The sequence below is a fragment of the Diospyros lotus genome, chromosome 13 (genome assembly GCF_014633365.1).
Source record: "Diospyros lotus cultivar Yz01 chromosome 13, ASM1463336v1, whole genome shotgun sequence".
Taxonomy (NCBI): Eukaryota; Viridiplantae; Streptophyta; class Magnoliopsida; order Ericales; family Ebenaceae; genus Diospyros; species Diospyros lotus.
In genome coordinates this window covers 36033751-36052279 of record NC_068350.1, presented here as the reverse complement: position 1 = coordinate 36052279, position 18529 = coordinate 36033751, and the positions used below count along the sequence as shown (strand labels likewise).

The 18529-nt window shown below is 32.6% G+C and overlaps 1 protein-coding gene and 1 long non-coding RNA gene across 2 annotated transcripts; both read left to right on the top strand.

The window, feature by feature from the left end:
* The first annotated feature begins 1904 nt into the window (after positions 1 to 1904).
* Positions 1905 to 2913, top strand: LOC127788341 (uncharacterized). Its single transcript, XR_008020321.1, has 3 exons — positions 1905 to 2615; positions 2698 to 2757; positions 2875 to 2913. It is a non-coding gene; the product is annotated as an uncharacterized LOC127788341 (long non-coding RNA).
* A 7769-nt stretch (positions 2914 to 10682) lies between these two features.
* On the top strand, positions 10683 to 15708 carry LOC127788339 (uncharacterized). Its single transcript, XM_052316489.1, has 3 exons — positions 10683 to 11046; positions 12569 to 12833; positions 15275 to 15708. Exons 1-3 carry the CDS (start codon positions 10797 to 10799, stop codon positions 15507 to 15509), a joined length of 750 nt encoding a protein of 249 aa, XP_052172449.1. The 5' UTR covers positions 10683 to 10796; the 3' UTR covers positions 15510 to 15708.
* Positions 15709 to 18529: the final 2821 nt, after the last annotated feature.

Here is an 18529-nt window from a genome sequence, read left to right as displayed (position 1 = left end):
AGATCCGACTTGCGACGGCAATGGAGCTGGGTGCCTTGCAACTTTGGGTGACAACGACGACGATTGTGGCTTTGTTGAGATTCGGTGATGGCGTTGGGAGGCGACAACCGTGGCTTCGTTGAGATCTGGCAACAGTTCTAGGCAGCTTGCGATGTTGGGCGGCGACGACACTGGGCGTATTGCGACGCTCGACAACCGTTTATGGATGAGGAGATCCAGCACAACGGTAATGGAAGAGATGGTGAAGGAAAGATGAGAGAAGAGAGATATAATGTGTAAATATTAAAAATGTAAGAGGGTAAAATTGTAAATGAGTTGGTTAACTCAAAAAGTCCTTTGCAACGTTTTTGCAAAGGAAAATTCTATTGGTATACCTTGGGTTATATAAAGGTGTACTAATGACAAAAAAAGTCCCTTATAGAGGCGCATGTGAGGTGAGGGGTATTTTGGTCATAATACCCCTTATGTAGCCCAAGATGTACAAAAGTGATGTACATCTAGTATGGTTCACAAAGCAAAAGATGATGGGTGATAACTTCTTACAAATATTATTAGTTTAGCGTTTAAATTATATAATTTTAAACCAATAATGATACCAAACATGTAAGAAAATAAGGGCCCGTTTGATAGGCTTTTTTTTCCTGGGAAAAGGCATATTTTCCATCTAATTTTCTATTTGTGTAGTGTTTGATAGTGATTTTTTTCCAGGGAACTCATTTTCCCATTTCTGATCACGTGACCGCTTTTTCCTTCAAATCATGGAAATCAAATTCCTTAGGGGAGAGGAGCTCCGATTTTCCAGGCAATTGAAACAAGCAACCCTCACATCTTTATCCCCTTCAACTTCAACCTCGAGTTCCTCTTCTTCTTCCCATTCGGCGCTACTCTTTCCCTTGTTCGTCGCCATCTCTGCGAAGACGTGCTCCGAGGGTTCATCTTCATCTGGTTTAAGGTAAGCTTTTCATTTTCATTTTCGATTTCCCCTTCCCCTGTAAGCAGATCTACAATGAGAGAGGGACATAGAGAGAACAAGAAGGAGAGCGAGTGAGCACGAGAGAGAGGGCGAGTGAGCGAGTGGGTGAAAGGCGATGAGCGGTGGATGGGTGAGCGGCTGGTGGCCGAGTGGTGGGTGAGCGACGACGAGCCTTCATTTTCAATGAACCTGTTAATTTGGTTTTGATTGAAGGAAAAATAGACATATGCAACTACAAGCAAAGCGCTCTCTCTCTCTCTCCCTCTCTTTCTCTCTGTGTATTAAAAATAACTGTTTTTCACACTTTCCCCACACCTTGTGTTGCTGATTTGGGGCCATTTAATCAGGTACTTTCACATTCATTTGTCAAAACCCTGTTGCTTCAGCTCGAGCTTTCAACAATTTAGACGTTTTTAGTAGCATTTTAAATCATGCGTCTTCAATCTCACTCGATGCCTTCTTTGCAGCAACCATGTTGTTTCTGAACTCTGAAGCTTTCTTTGGGTTCAACAATTTAGACGTTTTTTATAGCATTTTAAATCATGCGTCTTCAATCTCACTCGATGTTTTATTTACAGCAACCATGTTGTTTCTGAACTCTGAAGCTTTCTTTGGGTTCCTACCTAGCTAGGTTAAGGTTCTCATGAAGCCCCTTTTGGAATTGGGTTTTGTTGAAAACTCTTTTGTGTTTAATGGAACAATGGGTTTCAGTGAAAAGATGATTCTGGAAAAAGAAAAATAAAGAATTTGAAGATCAAGTTTTGATAGTAAATTAATTCAGTACCTAAATGAGTTAGCCTGTGGGCCTTCTACAATGCATACACAAGAAATATTGTAGCTCACCTTGTACTCTTCACCATTCCAGATCCTAGCTGGGGAGCGCCAGATGTAAGGCCTAGCAGCAATGGTCAGTAGTGTGTGTACATGGAGCCGTTCAAAACCAAAGATGTTTGGGAGTTGTTAGTTTTATAGTGTTTGTTAGTTTAGTATTAGTTTATATTTCAGTTTAGAGATTTTCCTTAGACAAAGTTTATAGTTTTCAGTTTGTGTTTACTTAGAGTTTTATTTTAGTTGATTGAGATAATCATTATAGTATCAGATTTTAGTTTATCAGTTAGTTTTATTTTATTACCCGTAGCACCTCTTCTCAGGCAATGCTAGGAGATGGGGTGTTACAATACAAGTTATATGGTGAGTATTTTGAGAGCTACAGATTAAGCAACAATGAAAACAAGTTGAAAGTCATAAAATTGCTTCAGGCAATGGTTTGAGCACTAAAGGAAAGCTAAGTGGAAGGGCAAAATTTGATAGTTTTATAAGAACTGTTAACGCCACTGAATTAGGAAAATTAGAGTTAGATGTTTATTTGGAGGAACCCATTTACATTTGTAATGAAGATGACAATGTCTTTGATGTGTTGGAATGGTGGAGGATGAATAATTTGAGGTTTCCTATCTTGTCCAAGATGGTTTGTGATGTCTTGTCAATTCCTATTATCACAGTTGCTTCAGAAGCAACTTTTAGTGCTAGTGGTCGGGTTATAGATCAATACCATTTGAATTTGGGAATAGACACAGTTCAAATGTTGCTATGTGGTGAGGATTGGTTTAGAGCTTTTTATGGCATCAAAAGGAAAAGAGAAGTATACTTTTATTTTTATTCTCCTTTGTTACTTGTTAGTTGATATTGGTAAAAATTATTAATTTTTATGTTTTTATTTATAGGATAAAGACATCACTGAGATTCTTCTGCCATAGACTTATTGCTATATGAAACAAAACAAGGTATATGATTCTTGAAGGCTTTTGAAATATATGTTGGTATTTTAATTATAGGTTGATATTTGTGATTCTAAATATATAATTGTGATTACTGATTAATATTGCAATTTGAAATTGCAGGTTGATGTTTGGAGCAGGTAGTTTGAAGTCAAATTGAAAACATCATTCCTGTGATTCTGATTATGTTGTATTTTGAAAACAATTAGACAAGTAATTTGATTTTCTTATTGCATGGTGAACGATATTATGTATATTGTAATTTGAAATTATTATTAGTTGATTATCATGTTGATGTTATATTTATTGATTATTAGGTTTGATTTAAAGTTACATTTGTTGATTATTTACATATTAGATTACTGATTATCAAGTTTTTGAAATTTAATTTTGACAAATTCGAGCTCAAGCTTGAGCCGGAGCCCTGGCTCGAGCTTTCTAGAATCTTGTTGAGCTTGAGCCTAGAAACTTGCTTGCCGAGTTGAGCTTGAGCTTAGCAAAGCTCAACTCGACTCGGCTCAGCTCGGTTTGATTACAACCCTACCAACTAGAAGTCCGGAATATTTTTATACTTGTATATTCCCAATATCATTGGTGGGTTTCTACTTATTCTTCCTTAATCAGTTTGTTGTTATTGTATTTTAACATGGGTTATGCAAGAAATCAAATGTATTCCTATGTTTATTGCGCTTCTACAATTTGTATTCTTTACACATCTAGATTCTATTTCGTCTAGGTTAATGTTTAAGCTCACAAGGTATTTAGGGTTAATGATATAAAAGTCCCAAAAAGATTTGTTTGCATCTTCTTACTATGCCAGTTTCAAGTTATTAATGATTATATTGAAATTTTTTTCTTAGGTGATTCCCATATAGGATATTGCTCCTTCAGGTTCTATGAACTGTTCTGTTCATCTTCAGTACATATGCAGGATATACAAGAGTTCTTATGAATTGCGTTGCCTTTTACATTAGCTCTTCAGACAAAATGCTTTTCTCAGTTATCTATTTTATAAGGTTAGACTTCACATTGTATTATTTTCAATGCTTTTTTACTTTTTGCTCACAATGAGATACATTGATTTACTCAGCTTTGTCTGTGATGGCTTGGATGGCTGGTTTGTTCGCAAATTCAATAAAGGTATGAACTGGTGCAGTTCAATTAGGGTCAATTACAAACTACTATAATAACTAGTTCACCTTGGTAGGATTAACTTCTTGACATTGGAACTTTTAGTCTCAGGGCTTCTTTATTTACATGATATGAAATTCAAGCAAAACCAAAATGATTAGATATTTTAAATATTAAAAGGAACTCTGTGGCTATTCATTGTCTTTTTTAACACTAATCATTTCCGAGTATGATAATTTTTGTTGTTGTTGCGTCCCTTCAATTTAATGCCTAATGTCCTTGGGCAAGTAACAAACACGTCATACTGTTTTGGCATGCTCAACTATAGGCAATGCTAGGATATGTTGTTACCACATAAGACGCTTATAAATGAGAGAATACTCTTGTCAAGCAATAACACACTGTAGGCTTGACAAACTTGTGTTTTGCATGCCTTGGAGGCCATAGAGGTTCTGAGGGTCACTATGATTAACTTAAAAAATTGTTATAGGTTTGGTGGCAAACTGAAGACTTAAGCTTTACAGGGAGAGAGTGGTGGAGTCTTCTATCTCCCCCTCCAGTTAACAACGCTTTATATGCAAATTGTTGGTGTTATGGGAAAGGGGAAAACAGAATGACATAAGAGGGATTGCCCATAATGCTAGTCATTGGGTGACTTGATGCGCTGAGGAGATATGCTGACATATCATGAGGTATGTTTGACACATAACTGAAGGGTTATGCATGAGCTATGATTATGCTCGAGTTTTGGTAGGAAGATAAGCCTTGAGAGCTCAAGCATATGGATCCTCGCTTGAGCTAGAGCTGTGCTCAAGTCATGGTAGGCCTAGAAAGTTTGAGAGCTTCAGTAGAGCAATCCTGGGCCGAGCTAGGGTTATGCTTGAGTCTCAATGGGAAGATATCTAGTTTTCTCACGTATCCCCTTTCAGAATGAACACCCAGTGTGGGTAGGCATGAGTAACCCATCTGTAGGAGAGATGTCACGTTGCAATATTGACAATATCTAATAGGACATAAATGTGTTAGTTTTCAAATGAATCATGTAAATACACATTATGAACCCTTCTGTTCTGTTTTGTCACTTAGAACTCAAAATTTATTTTATATTTTTCCTTGAAAGTATTAAGGAATATTATGCTAAATTCAAATCAACTAAAGCTTTTTCCCTCTATGGGTAGGCTATTTGGATCCTCTTTTCGTATTTGCTCTATACAGGGTAAAAAAAAACCCCCCCCCCCCCCCCCCCCCAAAAAAAAAAAAAAAAGCAATTATATTCTTCCTCCATTTTTTTGCAGGTTTTATTGTGCTATGAATGTATGTATTCTTACTTGGGCATTTATAATATTTTGTGTCCCAGGATTAGCATTGCTAGTCTACTGGTGATCCCTCTACAAAATATATAGGTAGAATTGAAAAACCAATTATCTTAATATCTATTTTCATGGGATGTTTCATGCCTGAAGAAAGCTAAAATGGATCTGAAGATTTAATAACCACTATTTCTGCTGTAGGGCTGAATAACTACTTTAAGAGAACTTTTGATAGATTTTTGATTTCTCTCTCTGTTCCACTCATTCCTTCTCGAATATTTATAGGTTACTTGCGTTGCTTGTGCGGTGCATGTTTTCCTGTACTAACTTTTGTCAAGACAAATTTTTAATGTCTTTTACCATTTCTGAAGAAGCAGTCTCTTGCAGGTTCTTTACATAATCCTGTTTCTTCTTGCAAAGAATCAGACGAGAATCTAGCTAACTGATGTTTGGTTTTGCTTGGATTGGTAGTCAATTCTCGGTCTGAATCATGTGAGTTTTGAAGTATGAGTAATGCTATTTACACATTTTCATTGAAAACTTGCACACCTGCACCTTCCCATTTTCTAATGAAAACGTGTCAACTAAACTGGAGATCGAACTTCAATCTAGATATAAATCGCATTACTCTTTGAGTATTTACCCTGGTTATTTGGGTTTTATACTGCTGATTCTTCATATCAAAGCTCTTTTCTATTGGTTCTCATTCTTTTTCTTTCGGTTGGATGGGCAATCGGGCTAGCAGTAAATCTTATACAGGTAAAGTTGGTTACTGATCCATAAAATCAGCAAATTGCTAGCCACCCCCTTCTTTATTTATGCACAAACCATATGTTTTTTCTTCTGCTGCTTGTTTTGAGCTTCAGTTTTCCATAGTTATTGTTGCTTGAGGTTCTGATGATTACCCTTGTTTTAACAGTTTTTAACTTTCCCAATTTTCCGGTACATTTGTGTTTAGAACTAAGCAGTTTGAACAATTTCAATTCCAAAACTGATTTTTGTCGTTTCAGATTAAGATACACAGGTTTAGGTTCGACCTTAATGAGAAAAAAATGGAATACCTCACAGACCTTAATGAGAAAAAAATGGAATACCTCACAGACCAAGAACTACGAGATCACCTCTTTCATTCTGGGGTGATGATGAATCCATACCATTTGAACTGTTTTTTTTTTTTTTTTTTCATGCTTTTCCCAGAACATGCGTGGATTACACATGAACAAAAAGCAGAGACGATAATATTTGATACAGAACTGCCCCTGCAGCAACTTAACTTCCTAAGAGAGACAGATCTTTAATCCTTCCTTCCTCTGTGGCATTGAGAGTCCATTCATCATTTGTTAAACAAAGAAGAACATGGTTGAAGCATCTTCAACATCTTCTATGGATCCCTGACCAGACAGCGTTGGCTTACTTTAGAAACAGGATGAAGAGGATTTTAACAACTCTTGGATTTGTTGCTCCTTTTAGGCCTGGTGAATGGTGATCTTATTATTGTTTGTTGGTCAATTACAAGTGCCATTGTAGTGTCTGAACATTGTTCCATGCATGGACAGGGTGAAGATGCTTTCTATTTCTAATTGTAAAGATTGGCGTTGCAAGGATATGAAACTAGTTTTACTAAGACAATATTTGTTAATCAAGATATAGATTAATAAAAGTAGGATATGAAAAGCAATACGGACAAAATTATTTTTTATTGTATTTATTAAATTTATCTGAAAAGAAACGTGTAACTTTTTATTTTGAATTTTTTAGATAAATTTATCTATTCTTTATTCAGATAAATTATCTTAATGTAGTTTTATCTTACTCATTTTAATAAACGCTATCTAAGTTGGGATAAAAAAAAAAAGGTTGCATTAATTTAGTTATTACCATAAAACTCAACTTATCATGTCAAGACATTAAAAGATTAAGAAAATCATATTGAATGAGAGTTTCATATGGTATAAGAATAAGGTCATATTAGCTTCTACGGGTATAATCGAATGGTTGAGACTGTACATGTGTTGATCTCAAAGAATTTTGAATTCTAGTTGTTATATAGCCGATCACAAGTCTCGTGTTCAAATCTCGCTGTTAGGTTCCGTGATTTACTTCTCTTACAAAAATCTTGAAGTTGAGCTGCGAGGGATCTTTAAGATAGGGATTTCACCTTTTGATTTCAAAAAATAAGATTATATTAGTGGTAGCTAAACCTTATGATTACTTAATATATGTTACGTTTTGTTACAATAATTTATTTTTTTATATAAGTACTAGCGGATCACCCATGCGATGCATGGATGAATGGATATCGTAAAAAAAAAAAAAAATTGTTAAAGTAAAAATTATATAATTTAATAATTACAATAAATGAAAATCACAATAAAAAAGTAAAAAATAAATAAAATAACCGTGTTACAATCATGAAAATACAACAAAAAGATTATAGATTTTGAAAGATTTCCTTATATACATTCAAGGGTAAACAAACAATTTAAAACACATAACGCTGTCCCAAAGTCATGTAAAAATAAACCTAAATTAACATATAATACAATAAGCAATGCGTAAAAAATAAAAAAATTACACAATAACAGGAAAAAAAAATAAACGATAACCAGCTTCTTTATTTTGAAATATGCATTCAAGAGTAGACTTTTTTGGGGGAGATTTTTACGTGTATTTGTCTCATATGTGCATACCACACGAACCCTCAAGGCCTAATTTTTTTTAGTTGCATTCACATCACTCACTTGACAGAATAGTGGTGCTATGTTACACTAGAAGACCAAACTGGGTAAAAAAATACGATTAAAATTTACTAAAAAAAAAATAAAGAAGAAGAGAAAATTTGAGAAGAATAATCGAGAAATGAGAAGAGAATAAATGGAAGGGTTGAACGGGAATGGAGAGAAAGAAGAGAGATAGATATTTACTTTCTTTTATTAATTTCTCTTCATTCAAATTCTCCTATTTCTGTCAATTTATCAAATCACATGCCACCATTAAGTTTCTCTTTTTTCCCACGCTTTGCCACACAATTTGAATCTTACTCACTTAACATAATTTTCAAAACACAAATTTAATTTGCATTTAATTTCTCCAAGTCCAACATATAACACATCTTCAATGTAGACTAATGGGAAAAAGGAGAATTAAATAAATGATAATAATCAATTAAGTTGAAAAATAAAATTATGACATTTAAAATTATAAAAAATAAATTTAAATTAATTAAATTGTATGTAAAATAAAAATAATTTAAATAATCAATTAATTATATAAAATAATAATAATCAAATTTTCAAAATTGATTATCCATACATGACTTTACATATTTCTCTTAACAATTAATTATCACATTTAAGACATGTCAAATTTTTAAGAAAGTAAAAAAAAAATAAAAAATAAAATTATAACATTTAAGTTATATATAAAATTATAATATTTAAAATTATAAGAAAAATAAATTTAAATTAATTAAACTATATATAAAATAAGAATAATTTAAATAATCAATTAATTATATAAATGATAATAATCAAATTTTCAAAATTAATTATCCATACATGACTTTACATATTTTTCTGACAATCAATTATCATATTTAAGACAGATCAAATTTTTAAGAAAGCAACAAAAAAAATAAAGTTAAAAAATAAAATTATAACATTTAAGTTATATATAAAATTATAACATTTAAAATTATAATTTAATTAAACTATATAAAATAAAGATAATTTAAATAATTAATTAATTATATAAATGATAATAATCAATTTTCAAAATTAATTATACATACATGACTTTACATATTTCTCCTCGTAATCAATTATCACATTTAAGACATGTCACATTTTTAAGAAAGCAACAAACAAAAATAAAGTTAAAAAATAAAATCATAACATTTAACTTATATATAAAATTATAACATTTAAAATTATAAAAAAATAAATTTAAAATAATTAAACTATATATAAAATAAAGATAATTTAAATAATTAATTAATTATATAAATAATAATAATCAAAATTTAAAAATTGATTATCCATACATGACTTTACATATTTATTCTAACAATCAATTATTACATTTAAGACATGTCACATTTTTTAAAAAGCAACAAAAAAAATAAAGTTAAAAAATAAAATTATAACATTTAATTTATATATAAAATTATAACATTTAAAATTATAAAAAAATAAATCTAAATTAATTAAACTATATATAAATAAAAATAAAATAAAAAATTTACTTGACAGTCGGTATTCAACAGTATTACCTAATATTTCAAGATTTCTCCCGATTTAAAAAAGTCTTATTTTTTTTGTAATTTATTTCAATTAAAATTTGATGCTAATATTTAAAAATTAATAATATGAATAAATTAATAATATTTATTTTGGCTCTTCATATACCAGCATGATTACACATTCTCCAAACACTATTTAATTATAAAAAAACCATTTACATGTTCCAAGAACTACATTTCCAAGATTTAATTAATGACCTATAAAAATTCTATTTTAGGTAAGCAAAAAAAATTAAAAAAACATAATAAAATATCAAAATAGTAACTGAAAATGGGCGGAAAAAAATTTGACGGCTGTTTTGTTATAATATATATATAGATTTCTCCCGATTTAAAAAAGTCTTATTTTTTTGTAATTTATTTCAATTAAAATTTGATGCTAATATTTAAAAATTAATAATATGAATAAATTAATAATATTTATTTTGGCTCTTCATATACCAGCATGATTACACATTCTCCAAACACTATTTAATTATAAAAAAACCATTTACATGTTCCAAGAACTACATTTCCAAGATTTAATTAATGACCTATAAAAATTCTATTTTAGGTAAGCAAAAAAAATTAAAAAAACATAATAAAATATCAAAATAGTAACTGAAAATGGGCGGAAAAAAATTTGACGGCTGTTTTGTTATAATATATATATAGATTGGTCAAATTTATATTTTTACTCTTTAACTTTTATATTTTTTTGTGTGATAACTTGAATTTTTTATTTTTTAATTACTTTATTAAACTTGTATTTTTAAGTTAATTTAACTCTTATATTTTTTTTGTAATAATTTAATTTTTTTATTATTTTGATTACACTTTAATATATATATTTTTAAATAAATTTAATCTTTGTACTTTATTATGTAAAAAAAAGAATATAACGTGAGAAGAGTTAATTTAATTTTTTTCTTTATACGTCAAAGTTCATAGGTTAATTTAAATTGAAAATATAAGTAAATAATTAATCAAAATAAAGAAAAAATCATATTATTATATGGAAAAAATTAAAATATAAAGAGTTAAATTAATTTAAAAATATAAGTATAAAAGTGTAATTGAAATAATAAAAATTTAAAATAATTAAATAAAAAATATAAAAATACAGAATAAAAAATATGAATTTTTACAATTTGTAACAGAGTATAAACTTTTCTTCCATCAAATGTATAGTTATTATCACTTTAAGCTCTGTTGATAAAGAATGAATTGAGATAAGAGATGGCTTCCGCCAATAGAAAAATGCTTTCACGTTGACACTGGCAGCCCTACCGGACGGTCGCTGAAAGAGAAGGAAACAGAAAGAGATGGGGGATTCAACTTCAAGTAGATCGGAAGATTTCTCGGTGTTGGTGTTGGCATCGGATCTGGGCATAGATGCCCGGCCCTTTTTGAATCCGTCGGACAGAGAAGGAGGCGAAGAGCAATGGTACGACTGTCCCTCCGCCGACGAACAGGACTACTCCGATCTCGACGCCTTGCAGTTCTTCCGCCTCGAGAGCGGTTCCGACAAGTCCGGCAACCGCATCTTCCGCATCGTCGGCAAGTACTTCCCCGGTATAATTAACCCCCCAGTACTCCACCTCTCCGTTTATATGTGCAGTAGACTCGTTGAATTGTCAGTTTTTATCTTCGCGATATTCGAACGTTCTGATTCTTCTGGCCTCGGGGATTAGTACGCCTTTTGAATTCTTGGGCATCTGGGCAGGATTTTGGAGTGTTTTTGATTTTATGTTTGAGACATCCGTCTAGACTACAGGATGAGGTAATTTAGTACAAAAATATTGTGTTAAGCATGTAAACATATATACACTTTTGGACCAATGTTCGAGTCACGCGTTTTCAGCTGCATCTTTGGCACAACTTGAGCTTCTGGAAATCATCTTGGTTCAGTTTGCTCCTTCGTTCCAAGAAAGATTATAGATAAATATATTATTGGGAAGCTAGAATCTGTGTAGCCGACTTTGCTTAGTAGGACTAAGGCTTAGTGTATTGATATTGAAAATTTTGTGGGATATCCATCCATAAATAGATACTTGGGTTGTGACTTAATTAAAAAACATGCAATATATTACTGAATTGATTTTTTTAACTGTATTTTTTATTTGTATAGGTGTCTTCTGGTTTTAGTTGTGTTTGTATTTTTTCCGTTTCATGTTTTGGTTCTTTGAAGATTTAGATGGTATTTGCCATCCATCTGCAGATGGTTCAAGTATATGAGCTGACATGATGAGGTTATGGAATAACATTAGAGTTGACTGAAGGTGGATCCCAGATACTTCCATGTGGGTGAAGAGCCCCAACTGGTGTACTTCATCATAGCATGAAGGACTCATATTGGATTACTTACAAAGGCATATTCAAATGACCAAATAAACCATAAACTCCAAAATGATCTTTTGGACAATTATTGGCTGAATTTATTACTAAAAGTTTTTTGTTTGTTAAAGGCATAAATGAATTTTGCACTATTGTGATTGTTGGGATGAGTAGAGGAGTTGTTCTTGCAATTTATTTGACGTGCATAAAGATAAGTAGAGAGATAAGGAAGGTCTTATAGAGTTTATACTGGCTTAACGTTTTCCCCATATGTTATGCCTTGCTGCAGTTTTAGCAGGAAAAACACACGTGCCTATTCTCTTTTGGCTTTTTGCTTCCTCTGGCCATTTTTCTTGAGGCAAGAAACTAGTTGACTTGGTATGAATTTTCCACTGGCTATTGGATGTTTGGCCCTTGCGGTTTTTTCAGAAACATAAACTGTTTGCAGCTTCCAGGAACTGAAGATAGATAATAGCTTTCAAACAAGATTACTAGTTTTCTATAGCATGCTTCCTGTGGATTCCATGTGTTGACTGTTTTCTGACAGCATTTTGTTCGAAGTGATATAGGCTCTATTTATTGCAGCTTTAAGTGATTTCTTTTTATGTGGCAATGAGAATTCAAGTTTTTCTTAAACTGTATTAGGAATTATAGTCCTCCATTTTTTTTTAACAAGGGGGATCTCTACCTTTTGCTTTATTTATGTTAACTTGCATCAGTAGATTTAACAGACTCACATTTTTAACCCAATCATATCCAGCTCCAGTTGTAAGTGGGGAACGGCTGAAAAGGTATGTTTTTCATAAAATACACAGTGAAGTACCAGAAGGACCATTCTGCATTCTTTACATGCACAGTACGGTGCAGAAAGAAGACAACAATCCAGGCCTAATGATCTTGAGGTGGATATATGAAGAGCTTCCCTCTGATTGCAAGGATAGACTGCAGGCAGTATATTTTGTTCATCCAGGGCTCCGCTCAAGGCTGGTCTTTGCCACTCTTGGTCGTTTCTTTCTAAGCGGAGGGTGAGTTGTTTCTTTATATTTTAATTATTGAAACAGGAGGGGTGGCACAGGTTTGCATGGTGATATGTTGTACAAACATTTAACTCTCTTGATGAGTAAAAGAAGTATACTAAAGTTGAACCAAGAGGATATTGCTAAATCCAAAATTAAGTACATAAATAAAACTTCTGACTTACTGAGGAAAAACCCTTCCTTTCAATTTGTTTGAGGAAGTTTCAAAAGCTTCAAAAGTTCCTCTATTACTGTTCCTCAATGTAATCCACCTGGAGGTCAACCATAGAAATTTATGCCTTCTTCTTCCTTCCCACTCTAGCCCCTAACAAAGATATAACAAGATCTCTCAAATCTCTATTTAAAACCCAACATGCCCAAACATGAATAAAATCGAAGATCAGGGTACCCTCACTTCTAGGCAATGAATGAGGTGATGACTGACTGATTTCAAATCTTGCTTGTATATAACACCAAGTGATAGACTTGCATTGTCTTGGTTCTTAGTAATGAGAATATGTGAGGTGCTACTACCACATGTGGAAAAAGCAACTTCAGGACACTTCAACATCTAGGCCCCTTCCAAGGAAAATAGAATCGTCGTGCCCATTGAAGCATATTTGTCAAAGGTGCGCTCTGGCCTGAGGCGCAGCTCTATGCACCTCATCACCATTGAGGCGCAATGCCATGCTTGAGGTGCTGCTTACGCACATGAAGCACACACCTCATGCAAGGGGCATGCCTTTGTATTAAAACCCTATTTCTTGTTTATTTTGTTAAATTGTTAACCACCATTTAATTTAAAAGCTTAAGCTATTAACTTTATCTTTTATACTCTTATTTTATTCTCAGCATGCACCCTCATGTGTGGCCAGGCTTTATTGACAATCGGTCTGTCTATGTATAACAATTTTAACAATTGCTTGCTTTGATACCATGTTAAATTGTTAACCACCATCTGATTTAAAAGCTTAAACTGTTATATGGAGGGTTAACTTTATCTTTTATACTATTATTTTATTCTCAACACATTTGTCATCTTAGATCTTATTTCTTGTTCATTTGATTGCATATTCTTCTATATTGATGAGAGGCGAACATAGCAGTGTGAGCTGGAGGTCTGTTGTGTGTTCTATTTTAATTATTTGTTGTAATTGTTTTTTGCTATGTGTTCTACTCTAATTTTTTTCCTTTTTCTAATTTTTTTCCTTTACTAATTTGGGCCTCAACGCTCCTCGTGACAACTCTAAAGTTCAATATTGTGACTTCATGTTGAACTCAAAACTTATGCTACTCAATGTTAATCTTCTCAACTTCCTAAAATATACTTTTTTTTAAAAGCAAATATCCCATAGGTACTTCCAAGTGCGTGCATTTTTGGTCACAGGGATAAGGAAGGATGGCTTGTAACAGTGCTCCATTGATCACTAATGTACTAAATTCTATGTCTTTAGCAAGTTGGAAGACAAATCTAGTTTGCAGCTAGGGCATCTCTTTGAAAATGGTTATTTCCATTAAGATAGATTGATTTGGGTTTATTTTTATTACACCCCCTCGCGTATACAACCAACTCGTCTAAAAGATAAAATTGTTAAGAGAGCTGGGACTTTATCTTTTACATTAATAGTTATGCTCTCTATACACCTCCTCGCTCTCTATACAGATCCTCACATGTTTCTTCTTTAATTAGGCCAAGCATGTGCAACTGTTTAACTGTCGGGTTGGTGGTGAGGTTTGAATACACTATGTTTTACTTGCTATAATACAATGTTAAATAAATTATTAATGACCAAATTATCTCAAAGTTTAAGCTAAAGAGGGGTAATTTATCTTTAATGTTAATATTAATACTCTTTAACAATTTCCACTGGGGCATAATTTTCTAAAATTATTCCTCAAATCATATTGTTCCCATGAGAGATGTCTTTTAGTACCCAAGTAATTTGTGTTGAGTTATAGCAGACTCATAAGCTGTCCTGTTTGGGTAGCTTTTTTCCTTTGTCATTATAGTGTCTTGCCCCTACCAGAAACCATTTCTTTGGGGCTTTTGCTTTTACATCTAACTTTTCTACTGGAAGTCTGAAACCCAAAGGAAAAAGATAAAAAAGAGAGTAAACAAGCCATGTAAGCCTGTATATAAGTTGATAATAACTTGAGTGATTGTGTTGTTCATGCATGCAAAATGCAATGGTGTCTGGCTCTGTTATTTGCAGCTTGCCTATGTAGCTTAACTATATCCTGTACCAGAGTGCTCTATATGATTGTTTTATGTTAGCTTTTCCCCTTCACTGAAGACTGAACATCTAATATGCCCCTGCCCCCTCCACTTGCGCCCCCTACATAGACTTGATTTTTGCAAATAAATCCTCCTCTTCAATTATTGGCAGTACGTTTGTTTTTGCTGCTATCATGGCGTGCTTGAGCTCACCAGTCTCTTCTATTGCATGTAGCTTGTATTGGAAAATCAAGTACATTAGCCGCCTACAGTACCTATGGGAGGATATCAAGAAAGGAGAGGTCGAGATCCCGGAGTTTGTGTGGAATCATGACAATGTTCTGGAGCACAGGCCGCTGACAGATTATGGCATCGAACCAGATCCCCTCCAGTTAAGTGAGGTTCCATGTACAGCCCCCTCACTCGGGAGGTATGAAGATAGGTGGGCATCTAGAGGGTATATATCTTAGAATTTCTCAGTGCTAAGAGTGTCCCTTACTCTCTTTAGCATGACTCTTTAGGCTTAAGCCTTGTAAAAATAATGGTATTGTGTGCCCAGCATTTGGAAACTTTAAGAATTTTTCTGCTTGTTACCTATATAATAAGCAGATGTTTCCAGATATGTTTGTGATAATATACATGGTGCAGATAACATTTTTATATCTATAACTACTTGTATATGATTTGCATGCTATTACATTCTGAAATATGTTTCTTGAATATGGAAAATGAATTTGGTTGACTGATACCTTGTTCTTGTGTTCTTACAGAAGATAGTTTGTGTAAAGTTGTCTTCCTTGAGGCAAGTTTTCTAGTGAATTATGGTAGATTAATGTATAAAACTTATCTTTTTGGGTGATCGTCCTTGCGCGGTCCCCACTACTTGTGCCATCGATTTCGACATAAAAGATAAATCGCAGGTGTGACGCTTTGTCTTACTACGCAGAGTGATGATCGAACTCACAACCTATTGATGCGAACTCGGCATATCACTTGTTTGATCGCTCGATTTATACTCTAAGAGTTATGAAACTTATCTTCTTCATTTTGGGGTTATTTTTTCATTTTTATATAAATTAAATGAGTGCAAATATTTGATGAATATTTGTAGTTCGATAAGATAAATGATTAATAAATGTGATGTAGTGACAGGAAAAAAGACTGGATGGTTGATACTTTTCAGTTTGTTAACAAGCAATAATCTTAAATTTTGATTTGAGGTAATATTTGTTATAATAATTTTATTCGAATAATGTTATTATATCTTTATCTATCAGTTCATACGAACATTTGACATTGATATTTTTAAGGAAAATGTTATTGGTACACTCATTTTATACATTTTGGGCTATATAAGGAGATATTATGACAAAAAAATTCATCATGAAACGCGTAGAGACGCATGTGAGGCACATGGTATTTTGGTCATAATATTCCCTTATGTAGCCTAAGATGTACAAAATGAATGTACATCTAACATGATTCTACTTTTAATCTATTTAAAATATAAAAAATAACAAATACACAGTCTATATAACCTGTCATATTCATCTCTAAATAACATTACTATTTTCATTATGTGGATGGATGAGAGGTGGGTATTGCCTGTCCCTACTAAATAAATGAATGCATGTGACTTCATTTCTGATGGACTATTTAAATATTTATATAATTAATGATCGGGACATAATTATTTTAATTAAAGCTTAGCTTAGGTTTAGTTTTAGAAAATATTTTTTTTAATTTTATAATTAAATATATTTTAACGTTTATTGTTTCAAAAAATTATAAGTATTGTGTTAATAAATTAACATACTTCTTCTTAAATTATTAATTTTTTATCTAAAAATAATAAAAAGTCATGAATAAATAAAATGAAAGAATAATTTAAATTTACTAGGCCCAACTTGATTGGATTGGAGGATAGTGTTACTTGTACCGACCGACATGATGATATACTCGATGATTGAATCGGACTTCATGATCGAGATTTCATCTTGAATGATCGAGTTTCATCTAGATGCGATAGCGGATAAGCAATAAGATGGTCAGCAGCGATTGGCGTGAGGTGTAGTGATGAGGTGATGATAAGATGCAACGGCGATCGCGTGAGGAGTTCCAGCGGGGCGACGATAGGATGTAGTGGCGGTCCCACGAGGTGATGTAGCAGGACGACAAAAGGATACATCGGCGATCGATGAGGGACAACGATGAGGCGAGACAGAACTTGCTGGAGACGACTAAGGGCAATGGTGGTGAATCTACAAATTAGATGAGGGTATTTTTGTCATTTGACACATTTAGTCATCTCTAAATTAGGGGTGGGCAAAACTTTAGGTAAATCAAACTAATCGAACTGAACAGACAAGTTCGATCGGTTCAGTTTAGTTTTTTATTGGTAGCAGTTCGGTTCGGTTATTTTCATCAAGATTTTCGGTTATTTAGTTCGGTTCGATTTGGTTATTTTTTTTTCAAGAATTTCGGTTATTCGGTTATATTATTTTGGTATTATTAATCGAAAAATCGAACCAAACCGATAAATCAACTCTCTTTTATTAGATTCGGTTCAATTATTAGGTTTGGTTCTTTTTTTTTTTGTAAAAATTTTGGTTCGATTACAACGGCTCAAAATTCGGTTAGTTCGATTTTGGTTATTTTAATTAGGTTAGATGATTTGGTTAGTTTGATTCAGTTCAATTATATACCTTGATTCGGTTTGATTAGTGATTTTTGATCAATTCAGTTATAATTGATCGCAACCCATTTATTGGGCCTGTTTGTTGCAGCTTAAAAGCTACAACTTTTAGCTTCTAGTTTCAAAAAAGTGGGTATGTAGTGTTTGTTTTAATTTTTAGAATTCTAGTTTATAGTTTCTACTAGTTTTTAGAAGGGGTAGAAATTGACTTTTTCAAAATTGGGGTACTCCAACTTCTACAACTTCTGATTAAACAGTTACATTTTTTTGACAATTTTGCCCCTATTTTTAATAAATAATTACTCTTCTGTCCACGCAATCAAGGGTTTCTCTTCTCCATCACCATCTCTATTTTCAAATCTCTTATTCTCTCTCGTCATCTCCCTTTCTCTCTATACATTAATTAATTTTTTTATAACACTTGAAACTTATACATATACACTAATTAATTTTTAAATTATCATTCTATAACTATTAAGGATATTATGGACAATTATACAAAAATAAGTTATTTTACAACTTATGATATCAAACACCACAACTGTTTAACTATAACTTCTGAGAAGTTGTAATAAACAAATTCACAACTTATTCTAAGTTTTAGAAGCTATAATCTAAGAAGTTATAAGTTATAATTTCTTTAATTAAGCTATAACAAACGGGGTATTGCTGCAAGTAATATTTTTCTTCAATTAAACATAATTGCTCTTTCATTTTGGGGAACGAGACCATTCTTGAAAGTGCAGCAGCTAGGGATGGCAATTGCAACCAAAATCGTGGGGAACTGAACTGAAA